Source organism: Apus apus, chromosome 16 (assembly GCF_020740795.1).
Source record: "Apus apus isolate bApuApu2 chromosome 16, bApuApu2.pri.cur, whole genome shotgun sequence".
NCBI lineage: Eukaryota > Metazoa > Chordata > Aves > Apodiformes > Apodidae > Apus > Apus apus.
In genome coordinates this window covers 7022067-7046775 of record NC_067297.1, presented here as the reverse complement: position 1 = coordinate 7046775, position 24709 = coordinate 7022067, and the positions used below count along the sequence as shown (strand labels likewise).

General features: G+C 40.9%; 1 protein-coding gene across 12 annotated transcripts in view; it reads left to right on the top strand.

The window, feature by feature from the left end:
• ARVCF (ARVCF delta catenin family member) overlaps window positions 1–24709 on the top strand; it is a 249036-nt gene that overhangs the window by 108240 nt on the left and 116087 nt on the right. The window contains exon 1 of one of the 12 annotated variants that reach the window (XM_051634299.1): window positions 1532–1867. The exons of the other annotated variants lie outside the window; for them this stretch is intronic. Within the exon in view, the coding sequence (XP_051490259.1) occupies window positions 1847–1867 (21 nt within the window). The 5' untranslated portion in view covers window positions 1532–1846. Of the gene's footprint in view, window positions 1–1531; window positions 1868–24709 lie in introns of those variants that run through there. 12 annotated transcript variants of the gene reach the window in all.

Below are 24709 nucleotides of genomic sequence, written 5' to 3'. Positions count from 1 at the left end.
GTATTAATTAACATGTTAATTACATTGACACTGGAAGCAGGTTTTAGAATTTTCAGGGAACCTGAAGCTGGGCTGAAAAGACTTTTGTGCGAAGGTGCCTATTCTGCTAATTAAGGAATTGTAAATTGTGATGTACCTTCCTTTCTGCTCTATAGCTGGTCTTGCTGTCTGACTATCCAGGGATAGTCTCTAATTTGATTCCAGTAGCTTTCATTCCCTAATTACCATAGCTCAGCCACCAGCTGTTACAGTGGTGGATTTATTTATTGCTTTGGTTTGCTGCAGGAGCCTCCTACCAAAGAGGAAAAGCAACCATTGCCCCTTGGCTGGTGCCTGCAAGCAGTGCTGATTATTTAGCACTGGGGGAAGAACTCGGCTGGCTGCCTCTCCGACCCCGTTAACTGCTTACACCTGAAGGGCAAGGCTGGGTAAGCAATCCCTCCTGACCCTGTGGTGGATCCAGGGGGGAAAAGTCTTCAGGACGGTTAAGGATGGTTTACATCTACCTACCTAGTTCTCTTTCTTATAAGACTTGATGTCTTAGTATATTTATTAATACATGCCCTTTCTGCAATTTATTTGAAAAGGCAGAAGGGTCAGATCCTGGAATAAGAAGTATGGGAGGCTCTTCTCCTTGCCAGGGATTTCATGGAGGTTTGCAGCCTGGCTGCCTGTTCAAAGTCTGAGCACTGAAAGCTGGGTGCTTCCAATGTGCTAGCGATAAATGGGCATGAAACCACGCTGTGTCATGCTGTGAAGTCCCACTTTTGTTCCAGAATGTAGTGGATGCAAGGTGTGGCACATCTGGCATTCATTTTGGTACTGAGTAATTTATCAAGACAATCTTTTAATGAATGTGGGGCAGGTTTGTGGGCAGGTGAACAGCTTTAAAAAATGAGGCCAGGTGTACTTGGAGCTATAAGCCTCACTGCATCTGTGTAAGATAGAAAAGGGAGGAGGCTGTGATGGAAGATCATCTTTTTCTGGTGTTGGTGCATAGGGGTGGCATTAATCTCCAAGTGAAGTGCAAAAGTAAGCAAGCAAGAGGCATCCCTTTCTTGTTAGACCTCCCTGGGATTCACGAGGCAACTGCGCTTTCGGTGCAGACATGATCTGAAGGGCTTTCTGCCTCCGTAGCCAGCAGGTTAGCGTTTTTACAAACTGGTAACAGTCGTTTTGCATTTTCCCTCTTTGTCTTTATAATCCAGCGGGAGAGATCCGAGGGGAGGGAGGAGAGGGAAGGCGGGCCGGGAAGCGTGGGAACCCCCGGGGCTCCGGGCGCCCTCCTGGCCCGTGGGCCGCCGCCCTCCCGCGCCCGCCCGGCCGGGGGAAGGGAGAGGGAGAAAGGAGGCATCGCGGGCACGGGGAGCGGCCGCTCCGTTCAGCTGCTCCCGGTTGCCAGCCTGCGCTTCCCGCTGGGAAGCCGAAGCCGCCGGGCGCTCCCGCTCCCCCGGCGCGCCGGGCGTGGCCGCTCCCCGGCCCGCTGCGGCTGCTCGTCAGTTCCGCCCCCCGGGACGGAGCCTCCCGGGCGCCGGGGCAGCGGAGGGGAGAGGAGAGCCATGTGAAAGGGACGCGTCCCTCCCTGGCGGGAGTCGCTGGCGCTGCGTTTCCTCTGGTCGGAGCGGCGCGGGTTGGCGGTGTCTTGTCGCTGGATGGGCTCTGTCTGCAGGGAGGCTGCGGAGGGGCTCTCAAGCGGCGGGGTTGCTGGTCAGGTTATAAAAGGAGCGAGCTTTGCAGAGGAAAGAGGCTCTGGGGGCTGTCAGAACAGAAGGCTGGGTCCGCAGAGGGTTTGCAGGACGCTGGAGATATTCTCTGCTAGAGACTGTGGAGCCGGCACCTTGCATAAATGCCTGCGGAACTCAAACAGGTTAGTGCTGAACTTGTGTCCTTCTCTCCGGGCTCGGGCAGGTCTGTGCGTCCGCATGTGCAGTGGTCCTGGCTGTATGGGAAGGAGAGAGCTGTTAGGGGGCGGAAGGGGCTGTTTATTTGTGGTTTTATATGTTAGCTGGGAACTAAGAGCAGAAGCTGAGGTGCTCTTTCTAACAGATCATTCGAGAGAGCTTTTGCTTTCGTCTCTGTTGTGCTAACTACTGAAACACCCAAAAAAGCGAGCTATTGTTTTCTTTGACCTTCTTTTCCTGCTCAATAAATCTAGGGAACTCTGATATGACCAGCTAGAAATAGTGCTTTTTAAGAAGAATGCTTTGCTATTTGCTGTTGTGAAATGTTTGCTTTTCCCATAGAGTGCTTCGTTGCTTTCTCTTTGATTTTTGTTGTTGAAAATACCCCGCAAATAACTTCAGTTTTTCACTCTAAATGTTGTCTTAAACAAAAAGCCCTCTTAGCTGTAATCTTGATAAATATAATGGACTTACAGCTGCGTGCAAAAAGATTTCAAGTACTGTTCTTTACCTTGGAGTGTCATTGGGCATTGGAGAGTAAAGCAGTTGCGGGCTAGTTTTAAATAAATAGAGATCACGTAGACTTCGGTAATGTATAGGTGCTTACCTTGTTAACCTCCTTCATCTACCTTGTATGCCTCAGGAAACCCTATAAATTCAGGTTGTGGCAGGGTTGAGCGGCTCCTCAAACAAGGATGAGATGTTATCTTTTTCTTACTCCTCTTTTTTCTTCTCCACCTTTTAAATTTAAAACAGTGTTTTCGGATAAGAAAATGCAATGGTAATACATCACTGGTAATATATCTATGAATTTGTTTGGGTTCAGTGCACTGGAATTGTTAGTGGTGCTTAAATTTGGGTTAATCATGCTGTGTTCAACTTTGTCTGTCCCAGTACCAGAAGGCTGAATCATTTTTCATTGCATATAGAATGTTGGTTGTCTTGAGGAGAAAGTAGCCTTTTCAGCTGGGCCCTTGAGTGATCATTTCTTTGTCTGGAGGCAGCCCGTGCCCTGCCTGCTAGAGGTGACCGAACCCTGGTTTTGTTTGGGTGCTTGTTTGTGTGTCACACTACCTGTGGACTTCTTGGGGAGGAGGGAATTTTATTTGTGCATGTGATCATGTTCATGCTGCCAGACCTGAACTTGCTGTGCCTGTCAAATTACATGCAACGGGTGGTTGGTTTTTAGATAGATAGGTGCAGCTAGCAGCTCCTTGGGATTTTATTTTTGTTGTGTGTGTTTTGTTTTTTTAATACATGAAGTAAAAAATGGGATGCAAGGAGCTGAATGCTAGCAGTAAAAAAGGTGTGTTTCATGTCTTTTCAGCTGGGTAGTAGAGCTGTGACGTGGGGGTCCCAGTCCAGGTGGGCTTCTGAGTTTTCTATTTTGATAGGAGGAAGAGCTTGACTGAGAATGGAAGATTATAGTTAATCACTTTTAGATCATGCGTTTCAGTTCACTTGTGGATTCTTCTGTATCATAACCAAAGAAAAAACACACCCTGTGGTTTTAATTTTCATACTGCGTGTTGTAGTTGAGGATCAGATAGAGGTATGTTTTTTTCTACCTTTTCTGATGGAACAAGGGTTCTTAATTCATTCTGAGGTGTTGTTGCCAGGCAAGTGATGTCTGATACCACAACAGTATTATTAGAGAATACATTGCTTAATGAAAGGAAGTAGTTTTAAACCATGAGCTGTCATAAAAATTTATTGTGCAGTTACAGGGTCTCTAGAAAGTAATTTTTAAGCTTTAATTACTGCAATTAAGTAAAATTAAGCCAAATGGTTATATGGCTTTAAGGTGAGTGGCAAGTCTACACCATCCGCTCATGCAAAAATGAGATACTTGAAGGGGCTTATACCACTCTAACTGAAGACCTCATGGATTTACAGATTCCACATTAAAATCTGAGTAAAGACAGTTATGAAATCATAATTAAAAAGAAGTGAAAGTAACTTCTAACTATCCTTTTGGCTTCTACTGGGAATAGTCATGCTTCCTGAAATTCTGGGCCACAAAAGCAGCGTTGAACCCGAGAGCATTGGTAGAAAAAACAAATGCTGAAAAATTACTCTTGTTGCCGTGAGTGTGCAGGGCAGGTGTTGCCTTTTGGTGTTCTTCCTTGGCAACTCCCTGTCCTGCTGATGAGGGATGAAGACTGCTGATGCTTGTGCTGAGTAGCTGCAGTCTGACATTCTGCAGTGGTCTGAGTTTAAGTATAGAACTCATGAAATTCAGAAGGATGTTGAAGTCTGGATCTGTTAAAATATGCTTGTTGGCTGTATGACATGCGGCTTTGGTCTGGGTCTGAAACCGTAAGTGCTGGTTTGCCTCAGGGCCATGAAGTTGTGGAGAGGAAAGGAGTCACTTCAGGTGACTTTTGCCAAAAAACTCTTGGGTTCTGTACTATTCCTGCTTCAGAAAATTCTTTGCTAACATTCCTAATTCAGGCACTGAACTCATTAAGGCTGCCCTTCCTCAGCACTTTGGCACTGAAACATTTTGCTAGAGGGTGATACTGATGTGAGAGAGTATGAAATCTTAGGTCTGACAGGATGAAAAAGTGGTTAATGCCTTAGTGTACTGGGATGGAAATGTTGTGAAAGAAATGTTTATGGAGTTGCAGCATGCAAAAGCATCATAATTTTCCAAACGGTTGGGCAAGTCAGACTAGAAAAACCAAGTAAGAAGGGAGCTTAATTTTTAACATGGATTCCTGTATGGATTCACACATGGATTCTCACATATTATGGGCTGCTCAGTGTGGATATAGGCCTGAAGTAGCTCTAATATGCTCTGATACCTTGGAGTAAAGAGATGCAATCTTGACTCCTCCCCACTCATCAGAGTAGACCCTTTGCCAGCAGTTGTGACCTCTGTAGCAGAGCTGGGCAAAAAGAACACGTTTCATGACTCAGCAAGATATTGAACTATGTTCTGGAGCAGTTGAGTGGAAGCACCCATTCCAATCTGCTAGCTCTGCCACAGAGGTGGCAATTCTCTTCAGTAGGGTGGATGTTGTAACTCTAACTAAGGTGTGGAAGTTTGAAACTCAGGCGTGAAACTTTGGAACTCAGGTGTGGGGATGTGCTTTTATCTCTTGATTCAGGGTCCTTTACCATTACTAGGATGCTGTGGAGCTGCAGCAGGACACAGTGTGGAGGTTGTGAGAATGGAAGTGCTCTATTTTTAAAAATGCTCTTGCAAGAACTTTGTTCTTCTGAAAGAGCTGTCATATGCTGTTGGAGATGTTGGTATATGAGGGTTTACGATGCCCAGTTTGTATGTCTGCCTGTGTGCGTAAAGTGTTGCTGTATGTAACAGCAACGAACACACCAAGCAAAAAATTGAAGCAATTGCACTTCCCAAGGCTGTGTCTCTTAACCACCTGTCCCAAAAGTCGTGAGGTGAGCTGATGTACAGGCAGGATCAGGCCATCTGCATTTTTGCTTAAGTTACATTGCAGCTGCTAAAAATAAGTCCTTTTTTTTTTAATAAGATATGTACAGTAAACATCTTTCATAGTGTAGAAATACTCGTTATGGAAGATCAAAATGAGGGGGAAAGCATGCCTACCAGTTGCACTTGAAACTGCATGATCTGGACATTACTAAGAAGGCTGTTCTCAAACATACAATCTCAAGCACTCAACACTAAGGAGTTCACTTCTGCCATTAAATTAAGGTGACTTCAGTAGGGGTAGAGTCACTGGCTGAAAATACTTGTGATGTGGATAAAATATCTTTAGATTTGGATGTTAATAAGACATTTCTCTGAATATGGTGAATTTAGAATGTTCTGTGTGTCTTTCTGTTCCTTAGCTGCTCTAAATGAGTTTCCTCTGTGATAGTGAGAATGTGGAAGTATATTCAGAGAAGCTTCTAAAAAGCTCTTGTTTCATTTGAAGTTTGCCATGAAGATGTAGGGAATGTAGCATAACATATTTTGCTTACTGCTTCTTCCCACTCCCAAACTTCTGAAATGCTTATGCTAATTTAAGGTGGTGTCCTTTGTCACAAGTATCTCATTAGGTTTCAGCCAAGCTCTCTGTTTTGTTTTGTGGGGTTTTTTTATTCATTTGTCTGCATGCCTAAGCAGTGAACAACTGTAACTGTACCTGAGAGGAGCCTGACAAGCTAAAATCTCTTTTTCTCTGAGGAATCACAGTCTTTTGTATCTCCAGATGGGTGGGTAAGATCTCTTCTGTTTTACAGGAGGGTGGTGATTCCATGGACTTAGTGCTCCCTGTATACTGCAGTAATAAGAAAGTTCATTACTTTCAGGGGTGTTCTCTGCCTCTTTGATGAGTCAAGTCCACACCTGCTTACAGCAGGAAATTAAAATGCCTGAGTTTTCCCTTTTGGCTAATCCCACACATCTATCCTTAGCATCACAGCACTTCTTTTTGGCATCCAAAAAATAAAGTGAAAACTGGAGAATTTTTGAGCTTGGGAATTTCTGCCTCTGCAAGCTGAATCACTTGGCACAGCTCTGAACTTAGTTTTTAGTAAAACTTTCACAGCCAGACTGTTGTAATGTTCAGAGAAAGAGATGTTCCTGAAAGCCTGAAATGAAACCAGAATGTAAGGACCTATTTTTATACTGTAGGGAATGTATTTTGTATGTGGGTTGTTTTTTTTTTTGTGTGTGTGTATATATGTATGTATAAAACATATATATATATATATATGGAAGAGATGAGAAGATGGTTTAATTTAAGTAGCATTACTCTGGATGTGTGTAGTGTAACACTGATCAGAATCATCTGGAATGTTCTGAAGACTTTTCAATTTACAAACCTGTAATTCATTAAGGAGCTGCTAAAATATATGCAGCACGATTTGTTTATGGATGGTTGAGCCATGAGATGAAAACAGTTCCTGTGTGATCAGGATTATTCTGCTGTTTGAATTGTAAACTCTTTCAAATAATTTTAGCAAGTTTTGCATCTGAAGCTATTTGCATCCCTGTCTTTTGAATGATTCCCAGGCAAATTCAGTGTTATGGGAATAAAGGCTCTTTTGGCTTCCAGGCATGGCAGCATGTGGGCCTTGACTGGTTGGTTTTGTGATGCATTTAACAAAGACGTAAACCAGTGTTTATATCAGAATGTTCTGCAGACATGAGAGCTTTCCAAATTTGCATGAGAATGAGTTTTAATACAGGCTGTTGAAAGTATGTTAAATTCCAAGTAGCTATGGAGAAAGGTTTGCTGAGAAGACCAGTATATAAGACTGTATTGTACTTCACACAGTACTGGATTACAATAACGCAAGCCAAGTTATTTAGTTTTGAATGGACAAAATCCCTGATTTGTGAAACAGATTATGCAGGTTGCTGGATTTCTCTATGAACATCTCCCTGAATCCTTGTTAATTGCTGGTAAAACAGACCCTAATTCTTTAAATTGAAAAGGTGGTGAAAAGCTCTCCATGGCACCAGTGTCTCATATTGGCGTTAATTTTTTTTAGAGCAACTCCCCTGATTCTGCACCAGGTCATGTTGATGTTCTCCCAAGTACATCCTTTACTCCCAGTCACCTTGCTGACTTCTGTTAGTGTTTTGTCCTTCTTAAACCTTTTTCCTCATGGTAGCAACTATGACCAGAATAATTCTCCTGTTGTTCGTATACATTGAATTAGGAGGAATGTATTCTAACCTTCTAATTTTACTGGGGCAATACTTCAATTACCAAAAATTTAAGAATTCAAGGAGACATTCCCAAAACTTAAGCGTTCAAGATGCACATAATGCCTTGGTTTACATGTGTATTGGAACCTCTGTTTCCGTGACAAGGGCTTTAAGAGTGCTTTGCATAGTTTGTGCTGCTACAGGTGGCTGGTTTGCAAATAAGAGTGGAAACAAGGTTCTGTCTTCTCCCCAGGAAGGGAAGCAGGAGGCTTGGTGGATGATGGAAGTGAATGCCAGCTAACACTGGTGGTTGGGTGTGGTTAAGCACACAGTTTTCACAGATTAAATGTCATTGAATCGATTCTGTGGAAAGCCTGTCCTTGCCTTCTATCATCGCCAGGCAGGTTAGTAGATATTTAGTAAAATATATGGGAACTTTGTTAAGCCTGCTAGTTACGGCGTTAGTTCACTTCTGCTGGATGACTGTGTGCTAGCAATAAGAGTGTCAGGACCTGATGCCACAGCTCCTCTTTTTTTTTTAAAAATAAAATATAAATACTTTTTTCCTTTCCTCACCTGTCCACACTCCCTTCATTTTTTCATGAATTGTACTCTCTGGTTCTTCATTCTCCTCTTTGTCCAAAGGAGTGGACAATGGTATGTTTACAAGAGTTTTAAAGAATTGTATTTCTCACATTAGCTTGTGTAAGTGTGAGTAAATGTATGTAAATGTATGCTGGACAAGGAACATTTTGCATTTGTCCTTAGCAATTTAATCTCATCTGGGTCATTCCTTCACTTTGTACCGTGACATGTTGCTTTATTACCTGAAGTTAGAGTGCATCTTGGTCACAGCGACACATTCATCTTGTATTTTATGATGTGATCTTACCACATCCCATTTCTTTTCTCTTTCCTATTCAGCTTTTCATCTGTCAGTGACAGTCATGACACTGGCATAGTAATACCAGAGCTATGTATTAGTGCATTCCATTGGCAATTTTAAGGGTAATACTTTGCTTCTAAGGTACAATATTCTTTTTAGCAGGTTATTTCTGGAGGGGACAGCCATTGGTAATTACATCAGAAACAGTGGCCATCAATCATTTTAGATGTAGGAGATAGCCAGAAAGTTTTCCTTGTATAACATTCAGTAAATATGAAGCAAACAGAAGGTGACACTACACCCTTCACTCTTGGCTGGAACAGTACAAGGAGATGCAAAGAAGTGCTAATTACTTATTTGTGTAGTAGTGACAGACCTTTTTATATGCAGTTGCAGCTTCTGTATTTTAACATATGAAAATAAATATTTTTCCATCATGTGAAGTGAGAGGGAGTATGTTGTTCTGTTCCACTGGTGAAAGTGTAAAGGCTCTTTTTGATATGTTGGATTTAAGAATGTCTTCTTTCCTACCATTTCTTCAAGGGACAAATCTTCAAAGAGAAAATAGCTGCTATACACTCAATCAAAAATGAGGGGCAGACGTACAAACCTTTCAAGTGTACACCAACTCCAAATAGGTTAAAGATCAGGTAGGGTGCTGTGTCAATCCACTGCACAATTTTGAGAATTTGCTGATTTTGGCTTGCAAATAGGAGCTGAAACATCTGCCTGCAAGTTGCTTTAAATCTAGTGTGACACACTGTTAATCTAGTAAGTTTTTCTGCTTCTTGGTTTTTGAGACTCCAGTCAAAATTAACTTTGTGTTTCAGTTGCATGGAATCAGTTTATTTTTCTTTTCCTTTCTTTCACAAAGCTGACAGTTTAAAATTTCAGCTTAACAGTGCCAACGCAAACTTTTCAATACTCAAGTAAAATGTAATTTTCTTCCTGTGCTGCCTCTACCAAGAGGCACAGCAAATACTGTGTATCTCCCATCCAAAGCATGGCTGGATTCCAGAGACTTTCCAGAAAGAGATATGAGTAAAATAGGCATCTGCCGAGTACATCAAGATAGTGAAGGAAGAGTCGTGTCCGCAGCAGCTGAGGTGCTGTCTGTGCTTGTATAAATATAATGCGAATGTGTGGGAGTGTTTCAGGAATTGTTGCTCTTTGAATTTTCTTGTGTTCAAAGAAACTTGGCTGGGGTACATGATGTGGATACTGTTTTGGCAACTGGAGTCATAAAAATATTTACAAAGACTGTTGGGTTCTTCCCCCATGCTCTTATCCCTCCTTCCTGTATTTAAAATTCCCTTAAGTGCTTTGTTTTATTCTTCTAAAAAATCCAGTTTTCTTTTAAAGGGACAGAGACAATTAGCTTTATCCTGGGTGTAAATTACAGATAAATGCTTTTTAAAGATACCTTTAAAATTCAAGGTAGTGATGGAAGCACACCACTTAAAAAATGTTGTTTTTTAATCTTTCCTGTGGATTAAGAAGTCTATATTTTTGGGTGACATATTGGGAAAAAATACTTTCCCTCCCACTTGAATTTCAGCTCCATGTTGTCCTTAGGAAAAATGTCAAGATGGTTTTTGTTTGGCACTTCAAGCAGTGTACCTCAGGTCAAAATACTATTTAGTGGTTCTGCTGTATTGTGTTTCCCTCAATGATGGTGGGAATGCTGTACAATGCCCATAGGATCATATGGACTCCTAGTTTAATCCAGAATGGACACAGGATGCGAACTTTGCTGTAAGGCATGGTTGGGATCAGACTGCACGTGTGGCCACTGTGTTGGAGGTAAATGTGAGGTGATGAAATTGTTGAGGACATATTTCTCAAAATTGTTGCACTGTTTGGCTGGTTAAGCAGTGCTCTTCAGTCTGTTGTTACAGTACCATTTCTTAATGTTTTTACTGATCCCGGAAATTCTAGATTCAGTTCTGATAGCAGCCATAGCAATACAGAGCTGGCTGGCTGGCAGAGCTTCTGTCTCACTGTTCCTGGCAGAATTGCTGTCACAGTCTGGAGTCTGGGCTTCAGGCATGTACAGGTCTCTCTAAAATGTCTTTGGATTAGTTGAGAATTGAAGGGAAGACTGGCATGAGCTCATCAGTTGCATTGGAAATGAAAGAGTTAAGAATGGAAATCTGATTGCACAGCTGAAATCTCAATTTGAACTTGTGGTCTCTTGAGAGAAAATGCCATTCAGCACTGTTGCACAGAGTTATTTCATTCTTAATTTTAATTGACATGTCCCAGAATGCAACCTTCTCTTACGAATCCTTACAGTACAGTGATGTTTGTGAGTCAGTGTGTCTCTGTGTGGGTGATTCTGGGTTTTAAATTCAGGTCATAATTAATTTCCCTTTTGATACCAGTATCTTCTCTGCCTACCTTAGTCACTCAGTAGGTTTATAAAACCTGAATTTATCTTTCCCTAAATAAGATGTTGGTCACCTCCTGGGATTTCAGCTTAATGTGCTGACCCTGCTCATTTTCTTCTCTCTCTTTTTCCCTCGCTCCCCTGTCGATGCCTGTTGAACAGGTAGAAGTGATGCTTTCAGGGAAGTGTTAGCCCCTTGCCTTGGTGGCAGGGGTATCCTGTGCAAATTCAGTAATAGAAAAGTAATTATTTTATTGCTGAAAGAATGGCTTCAATGTTTAAACTTTATTAGGGGGAAAAAAGACCTCAAGCAAAAAGTTATTTCGGTATAACATGAATTTTTCATTCCTTTTCTGGGTTTAATTCAAACCTGGTTATATATAAACCCAGCAGTCATGGCAGAACTGTGCACCTCCATCCTGTAGTAACTGTAGGGAGTAGAGATACCTGCCTAAAATATTTTTAAATATTTTATATGTCTAGTATAGATTGCATTTTCCAAATTAACTGTATGATTGTATTGGGATTATCCCAGAACTTAATTTTCTTACAGCTTTTGTCTCTGTTTTGTATCTAATGGGCATCAGTTTCAAGAGACACTTTGGAAACAGCAGATCCTAAATGCATGCAGTAGTCACAAATGTAGTGGAAAGCTTGTGCTTCAGAATATCAATTTGTGTTTTAATTTGTTCTTTAACCTTTAGATGAGCAGATGAGGACAACTGCAGACAAATCTGGAACAGTGAAAGTTTCATTGCAGTGTAGACTGACTACCACTCCACCTTCTAATGGGTCAATGTTGCGGGTTTAAATGCCTTGAAAATTTAAGTTTCCAGAGTAGATTTTGTTTCTAGTTATATTTTTGTATTTTCTGTTCTTTATCTTCATGGTTTTCATACCTGTTTCAGCTGGTACAGTATTTTGCTAGTGAACAAGGTGGAGTTTTTGGAGAAAAGATTCTTCATGATCTCTTGGATTTTTGCATAACATCAACTCCATGACAGAAATCATGTATTGTTTGGATGGTGATGATAAAATACAGTGTTCCCAGTGGTGGCTGGAACTGAGAGCATGGTTCATGGCCTCTTTTCCTGCTTCCTACTTACGAAATGCCTGTCCCTAGGCTGAGATTAATTTCATAAATTCATAGCACGTCTTCCCATGAATCCTGATCTGTCACATACATCTGGAATATTTCCTGCGTGCAAGCTTTCTACTGCTATCTGGTTGGAAAGCAAGTGAAATTTTACTTCAGTGTGGTGTATGAGGTTCTGTAGAATTTGCTGTTGCTTGATTTTGGTCTTTTTACCATAATACCAAGGCATGCAAGTAGTGATCATCTCTCACAGGGTGTTTCTTAGCAGAAATTATTGCTGCTGGCTTAGGTCTTCAGGGTGTTTTCTGAGGTTTAGAGCAGGAAGGGAGCCTGCCTAGGCTTTGTCTGTGGGTCACTTCATGAATAACTGCTGTGACCTGACAAAATGTGTGGTTCAGAAGAACAGAAACTAAATTTAGTTCTATTACCTGGTCTTCTTTCTGTATTCTACTTCCTTTTGAAAAATGCTTTTTGTTTGACTTTTAAGCAGGTGAATTAAAAATACAGTAATTAATTGAGTTTGTACACTCTTGTACAGCTTACTGACTGCCTTAGCTAGGGTGGGGGCTTTATCAATTATTAAAGCATGGATGTGTTTGATTTTGTCCAGCTTCACTACAGAACACAGCCTGCTGGAGTGGCTGACTGGAGGTAAGCATGAGAGCTTTGTTCTCAGCAGAATCTTGTGTATGTTTTCTCAAAAACCCAAATGTTTTAGAATCTTACTGTGTACATGTGTCTGTTTCTAAACTAGAACGTGCATAATATTAAAAACACACTTTACAGAGGCTGTAATATAAGAATTTGGAGTGTGTCCCTGTGTGGTTTTTTTCTTTCTTGAACTTTCTTTCCTCCTTCTACCACAGATACCTTATGCTAAAGGTCTGGGAAAAAGAGAGTTTTTATGTTCAGCCTATTGTTGAGTCAAAGTGTGTATTGTCAATGGTCATGTGCTTTGTTTAAATATTTTATAAGATCTGTGTATAGTATGCTAACCCTGTCTTCTTTCTGTTGTCTGATTGTGCATTTCCATTTATGCCTTGTTAGTAATCTAGACAGGCTTGAAGTGTGTAACCTTTTAGCAGAGATTTGATTTCAGACGTGCTTTGTTCTGAAGGTTCCCTTTTGTTGTGCTCAAATGACAGAGCTTTGAGTAGTAAGAAACTTCCCCCCCCCCCCACTGTTGTGTCTGTACAATGCTGAAGTAATCTGTAAAGAGAATGTGTCCTGTTCCCTCATGCCTTCAGCATGAAGCAAAACTCATGCAGACTCATGCTAGTAGCATAAAATAGGAAGGTAGGTTTTATACACTGCTTCAATCTGTTTCCTATTGCAACTAGGCAGGAGTGTGTCCTGTGAAAGTCTCTGCAGAGCAGTCACTGTTCTCCAACACTCAGCAATAACAAACCAAAATAAACATGGTAAGAAACTACATAGGAGAAGTGAGCTTTGATTGCACTTGCCATTTGAATAGGGCAGAGTCCAGCACTGAGCTGTTGGCCCCTTTAATGCCTCACAGAGGTGGGTGCTCCACCATGCAGGGGAGCTTTGCTTTGTGCAGAGCAAAGGATGGAGAAGGGGTTCTGGTGCTGTTCACCTCCCTGAAAAACATGGGTTTCTTTTCCACTAAATGGTTTTAATATAACTGCTGTTCTTAGCAAAGGGGTTTTGACAGCTACTGAGCTTGTACAACTTTCTTGCTTTGTTCCTAGGAGTTTAGAGCACTACCTCTTCTAGGATCAGGCCACAGAGTAGGAGAATAAAGAAATGCCAAGAAAAAAATAAGGAACGGTTTGAGTTAATATTTTCCTGGCTTTGGGTGAAGAAAGGTGTACGTTCTTGGTTTTTCCTGTTCCTGAGTGCAACAGAGTACAGTTGCAACTGCTCTTTGGGTACTTCTGATCTGACACGGAGAGGGGTAAGCACCTGATCTCTCTGCAGAGAGTCTGTTTCCCACTTTACTCCTGAAGTCTCCAATCAGGTATTACTGAAATTTTACAGGAACCTTGTCACTATACATCACAGAAACTGGTCTGCACTATCTGCAGGCTCAGTAAACATTAAGACTCCTGACTACAGGCCCACAGTGGCTGAAGTTGAGAGCAATAGTTACTATCCTTGATTTTTATAAATTTTTTTAGTTGAGTTTTTCTTGTTTGGGCCAGTGAAAAGCTTCTTGTTATGTTAGGGTCGTCACCCTGAGGACAACTGAAAGTAGCTTGTTGTTTGGGCTCAAAACTCCAGAGTTGCACTGTCTGGAGACATTCATTTCTGCCTTCTATCCATCCATGCAGATTCAGTGGAATGGATTTTTTGATTCTTTGCTTAGTCAAAGTTCTTTTAGGAGCACCATTATCCTTTGAAAGCAATTTAATTTGCAGGAAATGCATTCAACTTCTTGCAGTGTCTGTATCAAGAAAATTTGAGTAGATAATTAATCTGAGGAACTGGAAGTTAATTGGGAGGGAAATTGTTGCTTTAAAGATGTGTTAAATAGTCACCATTTTACTATATTTAGCTCTCAATTGAAATAATATGATGTAAAGTAGATAAACCTCTATAGCTTTGTACCCCTTAATTTGGAGGGGACAATACAGTACAAACAGCTAAATATTTCTTCCTTTAACTCATTGGACTTCACTAAGTGCAGAGAGCTGGCTGTCAGCCATCAAGCAGGTTTGAGAGCTACTGGACACCTGGCTTGTTGTAATGTGCTTTTGAACATTTGATCTTTCCTTACAGTTTTTCCAGAACTGGAGGTCATCCACATGAGTACCTAAGTACATTATAGCACTGAGGCCTGGAGGCTGTCCTGTTCCTCAGATTCAGTGATGTCTGAGGAATGCCCATGGAGTAGTGTGACCCTTCAGGAGGGTCAGCTGTACCTCCTGCTGAGTTGTCTTTGGGAAGCAAACAAATCAGTAGCAGTGGTAAGATATCTCTGGGCTCTCTCTTAAGGGGTAAAATAGAATGACGGAGCATATGAAGAAATGTTTCCTCAGTTTTCTTCTGGACTTCGCAGTGGTAACTACCACCATTTGGTGTGCTTTGAAATCACTATTGAGGGGAAAGGGTGATGTCAGAGGCACACTAGGGACATGGAAATGCTGGTTTGGGTGTTTTGAGGAATCGGATGTGTTGAGGAAATGCCTGTTGCTTGATGTTGCATCATCTTTGCATTCCAAAAGACCCTGTAGATGTCTTAAATGCCATAAACTGTTAGTCTAAATGCAGGCTCTGTGTTGCCTTTGGAGTTTTTTTGCTTTGGGGGCCAGTGAGATGCTACAAAATATGAGCAGGAGACTGTTAAGAGGAGGGTGTTGATGGCACAGCAAGTTATTTTTGCTGGTGCTGAGTTGAACTTTTAGCTATCTGGTGATAAAGGTGTCACTATTGAATTCAATCTTTGCTTGTTAGAGAAGTTTAATAGAAATGTGACGAATGAAGATTGTGTGCAATGCATCAGTTGCACTTTGTCTGACAATAGGATCAATTTAGTGAGAAACATATTAGAGCATGGTATGGCTACTGAATTAGAATCTAATCGAGGACCTTTTTTCTCATGAAGTGACTGTGAGTGTTGACATGTAATAATATGAGGTGATGTGTCAATACCATGGAGACAGCCTCTTAGAAATTACATGGAATTAATTCTAGAAAACGGTGATGTAAAGGTTAAAAAAGCACAGGAGTGTGATAGCAGGTATTTGTTATAGTGTTAAGAATATATTGCAGATATAAAGATTATACATGAGAACGTGCCTCTTAACTGACTGTTGGTACCATGTGATTAAAGGTGCCTGATGTAAAAGGTTTGATTTGCAGGCTGGGAACCTCAGAAACCTGTTCTCTGAATAAGTGAGTCCACATAAGCAGAGGGTGGAGAGGGTTTATAATGGTGATTGAAGATCTGGACTTAAAAGAGCTTTCAGAGGGATAGTGGAATGTATGTTTGCATACTTTGGCTTCTTAAAGCAGTCGTGTTAGTAGGATCACATTAGTCCGGAGGTGTGCAGAGGCAGCTTTGCTAGGCCAGCTGGTACAGCTGGGAAGATTGGGGATGAGCAAGAACGGGCAGGCTTTAAGGACATCACCACTTTCCTGGTCAGCTGCTAAAGATAACTTTGAAAGATCCTTTTGCTGTTTCACCCAAGGGAATGAATTCTGGAGGGATTGTTAACACTTTGTTATTGAGAAAAAAGGTTGGTGTGTTACAGTTCCTGCATGCTGTGCTCTGCAATGAGGAAATAAGAGAACGTGACTTCGGGGTTAACTGAGGGAAAACCCAAGTACTTCTGGTCTTTGAGAAATTTAACTTTCAGACCATACCTGAAAATATACAGAAAGAGTTAGAGATACGCTTCAAACTGTCTAGAACAGGTATTCAAGTTAATTTCTTGTTTTAATATGTATCACTTCAGATTGTGGCATATTAACTTAATTATTTGGACAGACATGTAGATTGAGTAGATATCTGGAAGACAAATTGTTCTAAAGTGTTCCAATCTTATTTTTGTATCTGTATTTGCCAGTCTGATGAGCAAAAGGAAATTCATGGTCTTTTGTGTTGCAGTATGAAAGCAGTGCTGACTGAAGTCTTTTTATTTACCCCGAAGTTGAGATGATCATTACTATGCATGCATTTATAGCTGCTGCAGATCTGATTGTGGGGAAAGCAATTCAGAAAGACTTTGAGGTTTGTTTTTTTTTCCTGTTGGCTTGCTTTACATAGGGAGTGTCTAGAGAGGAACTGGAATGCAGATTTACAATTTAAAAAACAGTAAGATATATTTTGGTGGCTAAAATGGAGCAACAGGATCACCAGGTGGTTGAGGTTGGAAGGGACCTCTATAGGTTGTCTGATTCAACCCACCTGCTCAAGCAGGGCCACCTGGAGCTGCTTGTGCAGGACTACGTCCAGGTGGCTTTTGAGTATCACCAAGGATGGAGACTGCAACCTCTCTGGGAGATCTGTGCCAGTGCTCAGTTACCCTCATAGGGAAAAAGTGTTTGCGGCTCTTCAGACAGAACTGTGTTTCAGTTGGTGCCCGTTGCTTCTTGTCCTGTCACTGAGCTCCACCAGGAAGAGCCTGTCTCCCTGTCTCTGCGCCCTCCCTTTGAGTATTTATTTATGAGATCTCCTCTCGATCCTTCTCTTCTCCAGGATGGCTCATGTTCCCTTAGTGTCCACCAGGACCCTCCATCCTTTTCTGCCAAACTGCTTTCCAGCTGGATGGCCCCCAGCATGGATTGGGACCTGGGTTTGTTCCCCTCCAGGGGCAGGACTTTGCATTTCCCCTTGTTGAACTGAAAGTAAAACTTGAAGTGAAACTTGTTGAAGTGAAAACAATTTGTTGTATCTTTAGGTGCTGTTTTTAAACAACAACCTTCGGTCTTAAGCATTGGAAAACAATTCTGTGAGCATGCCAAAATGCTGAAAAATTTCAAGCATAGCCTATTTAAAAAAAAATAAATCTGGTGTGCACACCTTAAACTCAGATTATGCTGTTAAAACCAATTAGGTGATTTAGAAGGATGTCTGTTTATTTAATGCAGCTTGGAGCAAACAGAATGCTGGTTTTGATAATATTTTGTTTCCAGAACTCTGTTCAAGTGAGCAGCTCAGAGGTGAAAGATTGCAAGGCATCTTCACAGTTCACTGCTGCCTGTTGTGTTTTCAAGTAAACTGCTTATGGTTTCCATTTAAATGTAGTTTGTTCAGGGAAATCTAATGTAAATAAATTGTTAGTGAAATGCAGTTGCATTTTTGTTCCTTAGTTCTCTTGATGCAGTTACAAGGAACTTCTAGAGAAATTGCAGACAGCCTTTTTTCATTATATCTGCTTTTAGAATCAAAAGAAGGCCTTTATTTTTCTGCACTTTGCAACTCCTTCAGCTGGAGAAGAAGATCAACATTTTGAATGCTATGTCTAAAAACAAATGTGGATGGGTGGGGCTTGGAGCACTGAACTCTGATAAGTAGGTGTTCTGTGTCTGTTGTGAAGCCTTGAGGGGCTACTTAGTTAGCAGAGAGGAATAAGCACCTCCAGCGGCTAATTCATCTGAGGATCTGCACTGTGGAGCCTTGCCCTGGCTGGAAGGGACATGTCTACCCATGCTTGAGCTGCTTATCTGGTGCAACTCCATGAGGCAATATAGCCCTGGTGTTGCTTTTTCTTTCTTCCCTGCGTGGTACAAGGAGGGAGAGAATAGGGCTAATTGAGGGGCATGTGAAACCTCAATAATTGTAGGTGTGTCAAAAAGTGGCCAGGTAGGAAGATTAAATTGGAAAAACTTCAGGAGATGTATTTCAATTACAATTTCTAGTAGGAGATTGAAATTTCTCTCTAGTCCAGCAGAATAATAAACAGATGTTTTAAACACTTTGGACTTCCAGGGAAGAGTTCCAAAATGGAATGGCCTGTCTCCTCAGTAGGCTTTAGTAGGCTTCTCTGAAGGATAGAGCCTGCCAGACCAGCGTGGGTGCTTTAGCAGTGGGATCAGTGCAAGTTCAGGCTGGAAGCCTTTCACTCTGTGTGAATGATCAATTTTCCTTTCTGTTCAGAAATGTCTCAATTAAATTAACTAAAGCTGAAATTGGATCAGAATTGCTGTAAGCTTACAGAGGCAGGATGCAGCTTTCTTGTCATTAGTACTTTTATTTAGAGATTACTGTGGAAGGGAAGAGCAGAAGGATATTTTGAAGTAATGCGGAATTCTGATAACGATGAAATGCAAGAGTTCAGTAACATCTCTTCTGCCCTAGTGGGTGTGCTGTCAGTGCTAGCTGCATAGCTGAGTATCTAGAAATAGTGTTGTTTTTTTCCTTTGTCTGCTTAATGCAAAGCCCTACTCTGTGCTCTTGCCAGAACAGGTGTTTTTTGTGAGCCTTGTGTCACAGCAATGATTTGTAGAGAACTGTAGAGAAGGCTGAGTGTATTTGTGTGCCATTATTTTGCCATACATGGTCTACATGTTGGATGTCAATTTTGTGTGTGCTTGTGACCACACCCCCACCCCCCCCCCCAGCCTTCTGAGTTACCAGTTTCTGCAGTTTTAGGCTGTGGATTTTATTTAATATGAGGTCTTAGCTAATGGTCGTGTCTGCTCTAGCAGATCAGACAGTGGGGGATGAAGACAGGAGGCAGTTGTATCAGAAGGACATAAATTAAGTTCTACTTCAGTAAAAGATAGTTGGAGTGATACAGTCTTGACAACAGGTTTAAAAAGCTTTTGTAAGAGAGCTAAAATGATTGTACTACATCTAGAAAAACTTCAGTGTTTTGGTTCAGAAAGTTATACATTTAGTTACAACTATTGCAAACTTCCAAAATTGACTTTTCCCAATTGGAGAATGCAGAGCTGGAGGGACATTTTTGCAGAGGGAGTTGTTGTACAGTAATTGGAGGACAAACATTTGGTAGTTCAGCAGTGTGGTTGAGTACATGCCAGCTTTTAATTGTGCTATGTGGATCCTGCTAATGTTCCCAGAGGCATTTGGAATGGCAACAAACTAGGTAGCCAAGTGTAGGAGGATCATCGGTGGGGAAATGCTGCTCCCTGTGAAATTTCCAGACTTGAAGGGAACGGAAGGGGGTTTTCTGTCTGCCTTTAAATGTGACAGATGCTGATCAAGTGGAGAAATGTTATGACTTCTTTGCTTGGTCCTGGAATTGATGTGGAATTTCCATTCCAGAGGTTTTGAGTAATTCCAACTTCACGTTTCTCATTGGCTATGAAGAGGATATAGTGTGATGTTGATATAACAGTGAGATACCTTAACTGCACGATGGCTTTAGAATGTGGTCACTAGCGTTGTTACTGCCCAGGTTAACATCTTTGTTTTTCTTTCTTCCTCTTCAAAGAACATTTAGAACCTCCTGTGCCATAAGCCTCCCTCTCTCCACCTTTCGTGTTGCCATGTTGCTTTGTTAGTGCAATAAATGTAGCCATGTTAGGACCCCTGGCAGCTTGGGGTTATTACATACCTGAAAGGTACAGAGTAGGCAGAAACCTGAATGCTGTATAAATTGTAGACAAACAAGCTAACCCTCCAAGCAGATCCTGACAGTTCCTCTTTGGTTGTGAGGGAGCTTTTGCAGGCGACTTCCTCTGTTCCCAGGCTAATGCAAGGCACCTTCTCCCTGGAACACTTCCTTCCCTTGTCAGGGCCTTTCATGGGTCTCAGGCTTCTTTCTCTGCTGATTGTCAGGACAAAATGTGACCACATATGACTTCTTGAGGGAACCAGTTACTGGAGAGGGTGCTGACAGAGAAGTTACTAGCCTGCAACAGATTTTTTTTTTCCCCCGTGCTCTTTGTCATTAAAAATGCATTAGCAGCCCCTTGTGAAAGAGGATAATCTGCAGGTGCTGCTCAGTTTGATTAATGCAAGGCATCTTTTGGGTGGGCTATCTCAAGGATGTGTGAAAGCCTAAGAAAGGGAGAGTTAATTGAATATAAACTGTCTAAAAATGTTCTTAAGTTGCATTAAAGATTGGTGCATCTCAAGCTTGCAGTGCTGCTCTTCAAGTAGCTAGTGTTCCAAAAAGTGAAGATAAAAAAATACTTGCACATTTAGGCAGCATTAGCTGTCTGAGCTTCTCACTGTCAAATATGCACCTTGTCCTATCAATTTTCCTGCTCAGTGGAGTCATGAAAGTGGCCACACCAAGAAGGGAGTCACTGCTCACCTGCAAATCTGTTCTAAAAGTTCATGTATTAGCTGGAAGGGTTGCTCTTACAAAAGAGGGAGAGGGGAGGAAAGAGGTTTACCAAGTGCTCTTGGCGTGTTGGAAACAGAAGGCATTATTTACTTTATATAAGCCTCTTTTCTGTTATTGCGTAATTTGTCATAACTTTTGTTTGCTTATTTAAAAAAAAAGACAAAACCTGAAAGGAAGATGGCTTTAGGGAATAATTTTCTCCCAGTGGAGGTTTCTAGATTACTTCAAAGATGTGTCCTCAGTATTGAATTTTGAGTCTGTATAGTAAATTCCATTGATTGATTGAAATGGATTGTTTAGGGTGCTGTTCTCTGCGTAATGGCATGTCAGCTTAATACATACTCTAATGCTCTTGGCTAGAACTGAATGGAAGTTATTGGAGTGAGAATTTCCCAGTGATACTAGAGTCTGAAAACTGGCATTGTGCAATATGCCTGGTTACAATGAAGCAGCTTTACTGGAATACCACGGAAAGACTATGTTCTTAGTTTAAAACAGAAAAAAAAGTCAGATTAGATTGTTTTACATAGGTGATTCAGAAACTTGATTTTTTTAATGTAAAGGCTATTCAAGTATCCTTTTGAAATCATTGTAATGACTAATTCCTACACTGCACTAACAGTTATCCCAATGAGCACACACAAACTAAAACCACATTTTTAAAATTCCTGCTTCAACGCTATTTCTGCAGAAATGAGCAAGCCTGTATTTGCTGGAAGTGGGCAGACTTCATCTGAACAAAAGATAAATGGCTACCAAAAAAAAGCTAGGAAGAACTTTTAATAAGATCAAGATACAGGAAGAAAATGTTTCTAGAAAAGCATCTTGAGTGTTTTGTAATCAAAAACATGTAGAATATGGCAGGAAGAAGCAAATCAGGCTCCCAAGACAGTGTGACAGGTGGGATGATGGAGTGTTGTGGTTCGAGACAAAAATTGAAAGCAATGGGAGTTCTTCATGGGATATAAATCCAGTGAGTATAAACTATTACATTTTCCTCTAACCTAAGGGCACAGAGAGATAATTCTATAACCCGTCTCTGGTGCTTGGCAGGGCTAGCAGATTATAGGTTACAGCTCTGGACTCAGGTTGTCTCTGACTCTTAGTTGTTCAAGATTTTACCATTTTTCATCATCTCGGGAAACATTTGCTTCCTTCATTGACTTTTAGATATCTTTTCTCTGGCACTGTAGTTACTTGGAGACTTTAAATAACTTGGGTATTTAGTTTAAGCCTAAAGGCATAAAGACATGATTCCCAGAAAGACTGGATGACTTTAAAAGGCAACTGGGAAGCTTTCTTGTTCATTAAAATTATCAGCTATTTAGAAACTCAGCATTCTTTTATCACATCAGTTCCATATGCCATTGTTTCCTATATGGAAAAACAAAACAGCAGCATAAACCCTGCCCCCAAAATGACCCCAAACTTGTAGCTGAGTGGTAGTCTTTGAATTTTTTGACTGAATTTTTGCTATTTTGTGAGAAGGTAAGTGACAAACATCTGAATGTTGTCTTTGAGCAGACATTGCCTTACGTCTGTGTACATCTCAGGAAGGCAGGTGTCAGCAGTTACATAGTTAGCTGTGGCTTATGTACATCTGTAGGATGACTTTGGTATAAACAACCATTCCAGGGGCAGTTATGTTGAGAAATGGGAGAAGTCTGGAAGGATCTTTGTATATAATCATTTCTCACAGATGCTAAGAAGAAAACATTAAATCTTTATAAAGTTCCAAAGTGTTTATTAGCTGTCAATGCTGCAGTCTGATTTTAATATTTATATTTAAGAATTAGTTAGTATGTGGAATTCTGTAATTTGCTCAGGTTAAAATGCTCTGATTGTGTCTTTATAGATTATGTGCCTATAAATTTCTTGTAGTCTTTAAAGAGGAAAGAAGCCATAAATAACTCGAGTTTTATTTTTTAAGGATATCTACCTAGTTTACAAGGGAAACTGCTCTTTAGGAGCAGTAGTAAAATACATCATAAGAGAATAAATTTATAGGTTTTTGGGTTGGTTTGTTTAGTATAGTGAAGAGCTCTGTGTTTTTCTGGCTTCAGTGAGTTGCTGCCAGGCCCTTCACATTTCTGATTTTGGTTTTGTCTTGACATGCTGATTGGTTCCTGTGTTTTTCTGCAGTCATATCTCATTACTGAGTTAGACACAAATGATGATATCATTGCCTGCTGTCAACAGGCTTTCTTCTAGCAAGCTGCTTTTGTCTGGACCAAATGCCTCTTCTTCGTTAGTTTAGGAAGACTTTTGCAAGACCTGATACTTCATGACTAACCATTTTTGCTGCTGCTCAAGTCTGAAAACTTGCCACTGATCACATGAGCATCACACAGGGTTTTCATTAATTAAATGCCACTGTAATTCATTATGAAGCTGAGTCCTGGAATTGGTAATTCATCAGAAATTGTGTATTCAGAAGAAGGTTATTTTTATTAGCCTGGTAGTTTGGTATTTGGCTCGCTTATAAGACTGACTTCATTTTTGTTCTCCCTGTCCTGTTAGAGTCACTCGGTTTGGACTGCCAAAGAAGAGCTGCATTTTCTAAGCTCCAAAGGACTGTCAGAGAACAGCTTTTTACTTCACTGGTCTGCAGGAGAAATTCTTCTGACAGTTTTGTTAGGGTCAGGGAAACTTGCAGCAGAAAAGCATGTGATTATTTTGAAACACATGGTCAGTATCCCTCAGGTTGAAGCTATGTATCCTATTTTGTTGGAGCAGCAGAAGGGTTACCACCCTTGTACTAGAATTAGAGATAAAAAACTGCAATTTGCTGCCTTTACAGCTGATCTGCACATCTCCAGTTCATGGCAGTGCCTGTGGTGCAGCTTTTCTAAGCAGAAGGCTACAGAAATACTTTCTCCCTCCCTGCTTCTGAGACTTCTTGTAAATGGATAGGACCCACTTCTGTTAAATTCTTTAACTTTTAAACATGTTTTTATTCCCTCTCACCTCTGTCTTCTTCCCCTAGAGGTGGCCCAAGTGTTTGAGAAACAAGTGGAGCTCATTGAATAATTCAGCTGTTGCCTGAAGTGATAGTAAAAAGAGGACGACCCATTTAATAAATCAACCAGAGCTAAAAGCTCTGTGTTTTGTAAAAGTGTTCATCCCTCCCTTTGAACTACACAAATTTCTCCCTGGAAACACATTTTTTCCCTTCGGAGTTGGATTTTCCCTGCTCTGGAAGGGTGCCTGATCTACCTGCAGGTTATTCTTAAAAGTTGTTTCTGTTGAGCGGATTCTTTACAGAGAATACTGAGCATGTTGCTTCAGCAGCAGGGGACAGGTTCTGGCTAGCTGTCCTCCCTCATGGCCACTTCTTAGTATTCCCTGCTAAGGGCTCCTCTGGTATTCCATCAAAGCCGCTGTTGCAGCAGGAACTTCCCAAGAACTACCAGTGTTGCCTCTGGGGTTCCTTGACCATTTTAAACCCAAGAAATAAAGATATTTTTGGAGGTACTGAAGTATGTCTTCTGAAGCACTGAAAAGTAGTTACCTTTCCTTTTCATATATGCTTTTGCATTTCTTTAAATAAATAAGAATTCTCTAAGTGCTCTTTATTTCTTATTTGTGCATTGTGCCTCTGTTATCTAAAGCATCTAAATGCAAAATACTATCTTTAAGGGATGTTGCACAGAAATGTGACTGTCTAGGGAAGTTCATAAACCTTTTGCTAAAGACATTTTTCTGTCTGTAGTCTGTGTCAGACTTTTATTTAATCACTGTGGACAGGCATTTGCCAGTACATCAGTGTATTACTGTACAAATTGCTTTTTCATTGTTGCTGTAATTGTAAAATAATCCCTCTATTATACCCACCCAATGATCAGTGCATTATCTTTCTGCTGAGCTGCAACATTTCTTGGTGCCTGGTAGGGTTCTGCCTGTTGAAATGAGAGGTATTTATTAAATTGGCTTTTCATTTGTGCCTCAGTTGGAAAACAGGCATAGTGATCAGTAAGAGAGACTTGCTGCATGCCTTTAGACATCATCATCTCTCTTATAGATTAATACCTTTTTTTTTAATGGTCCCTACTGCAATGCATGTATGTAAGCTCATG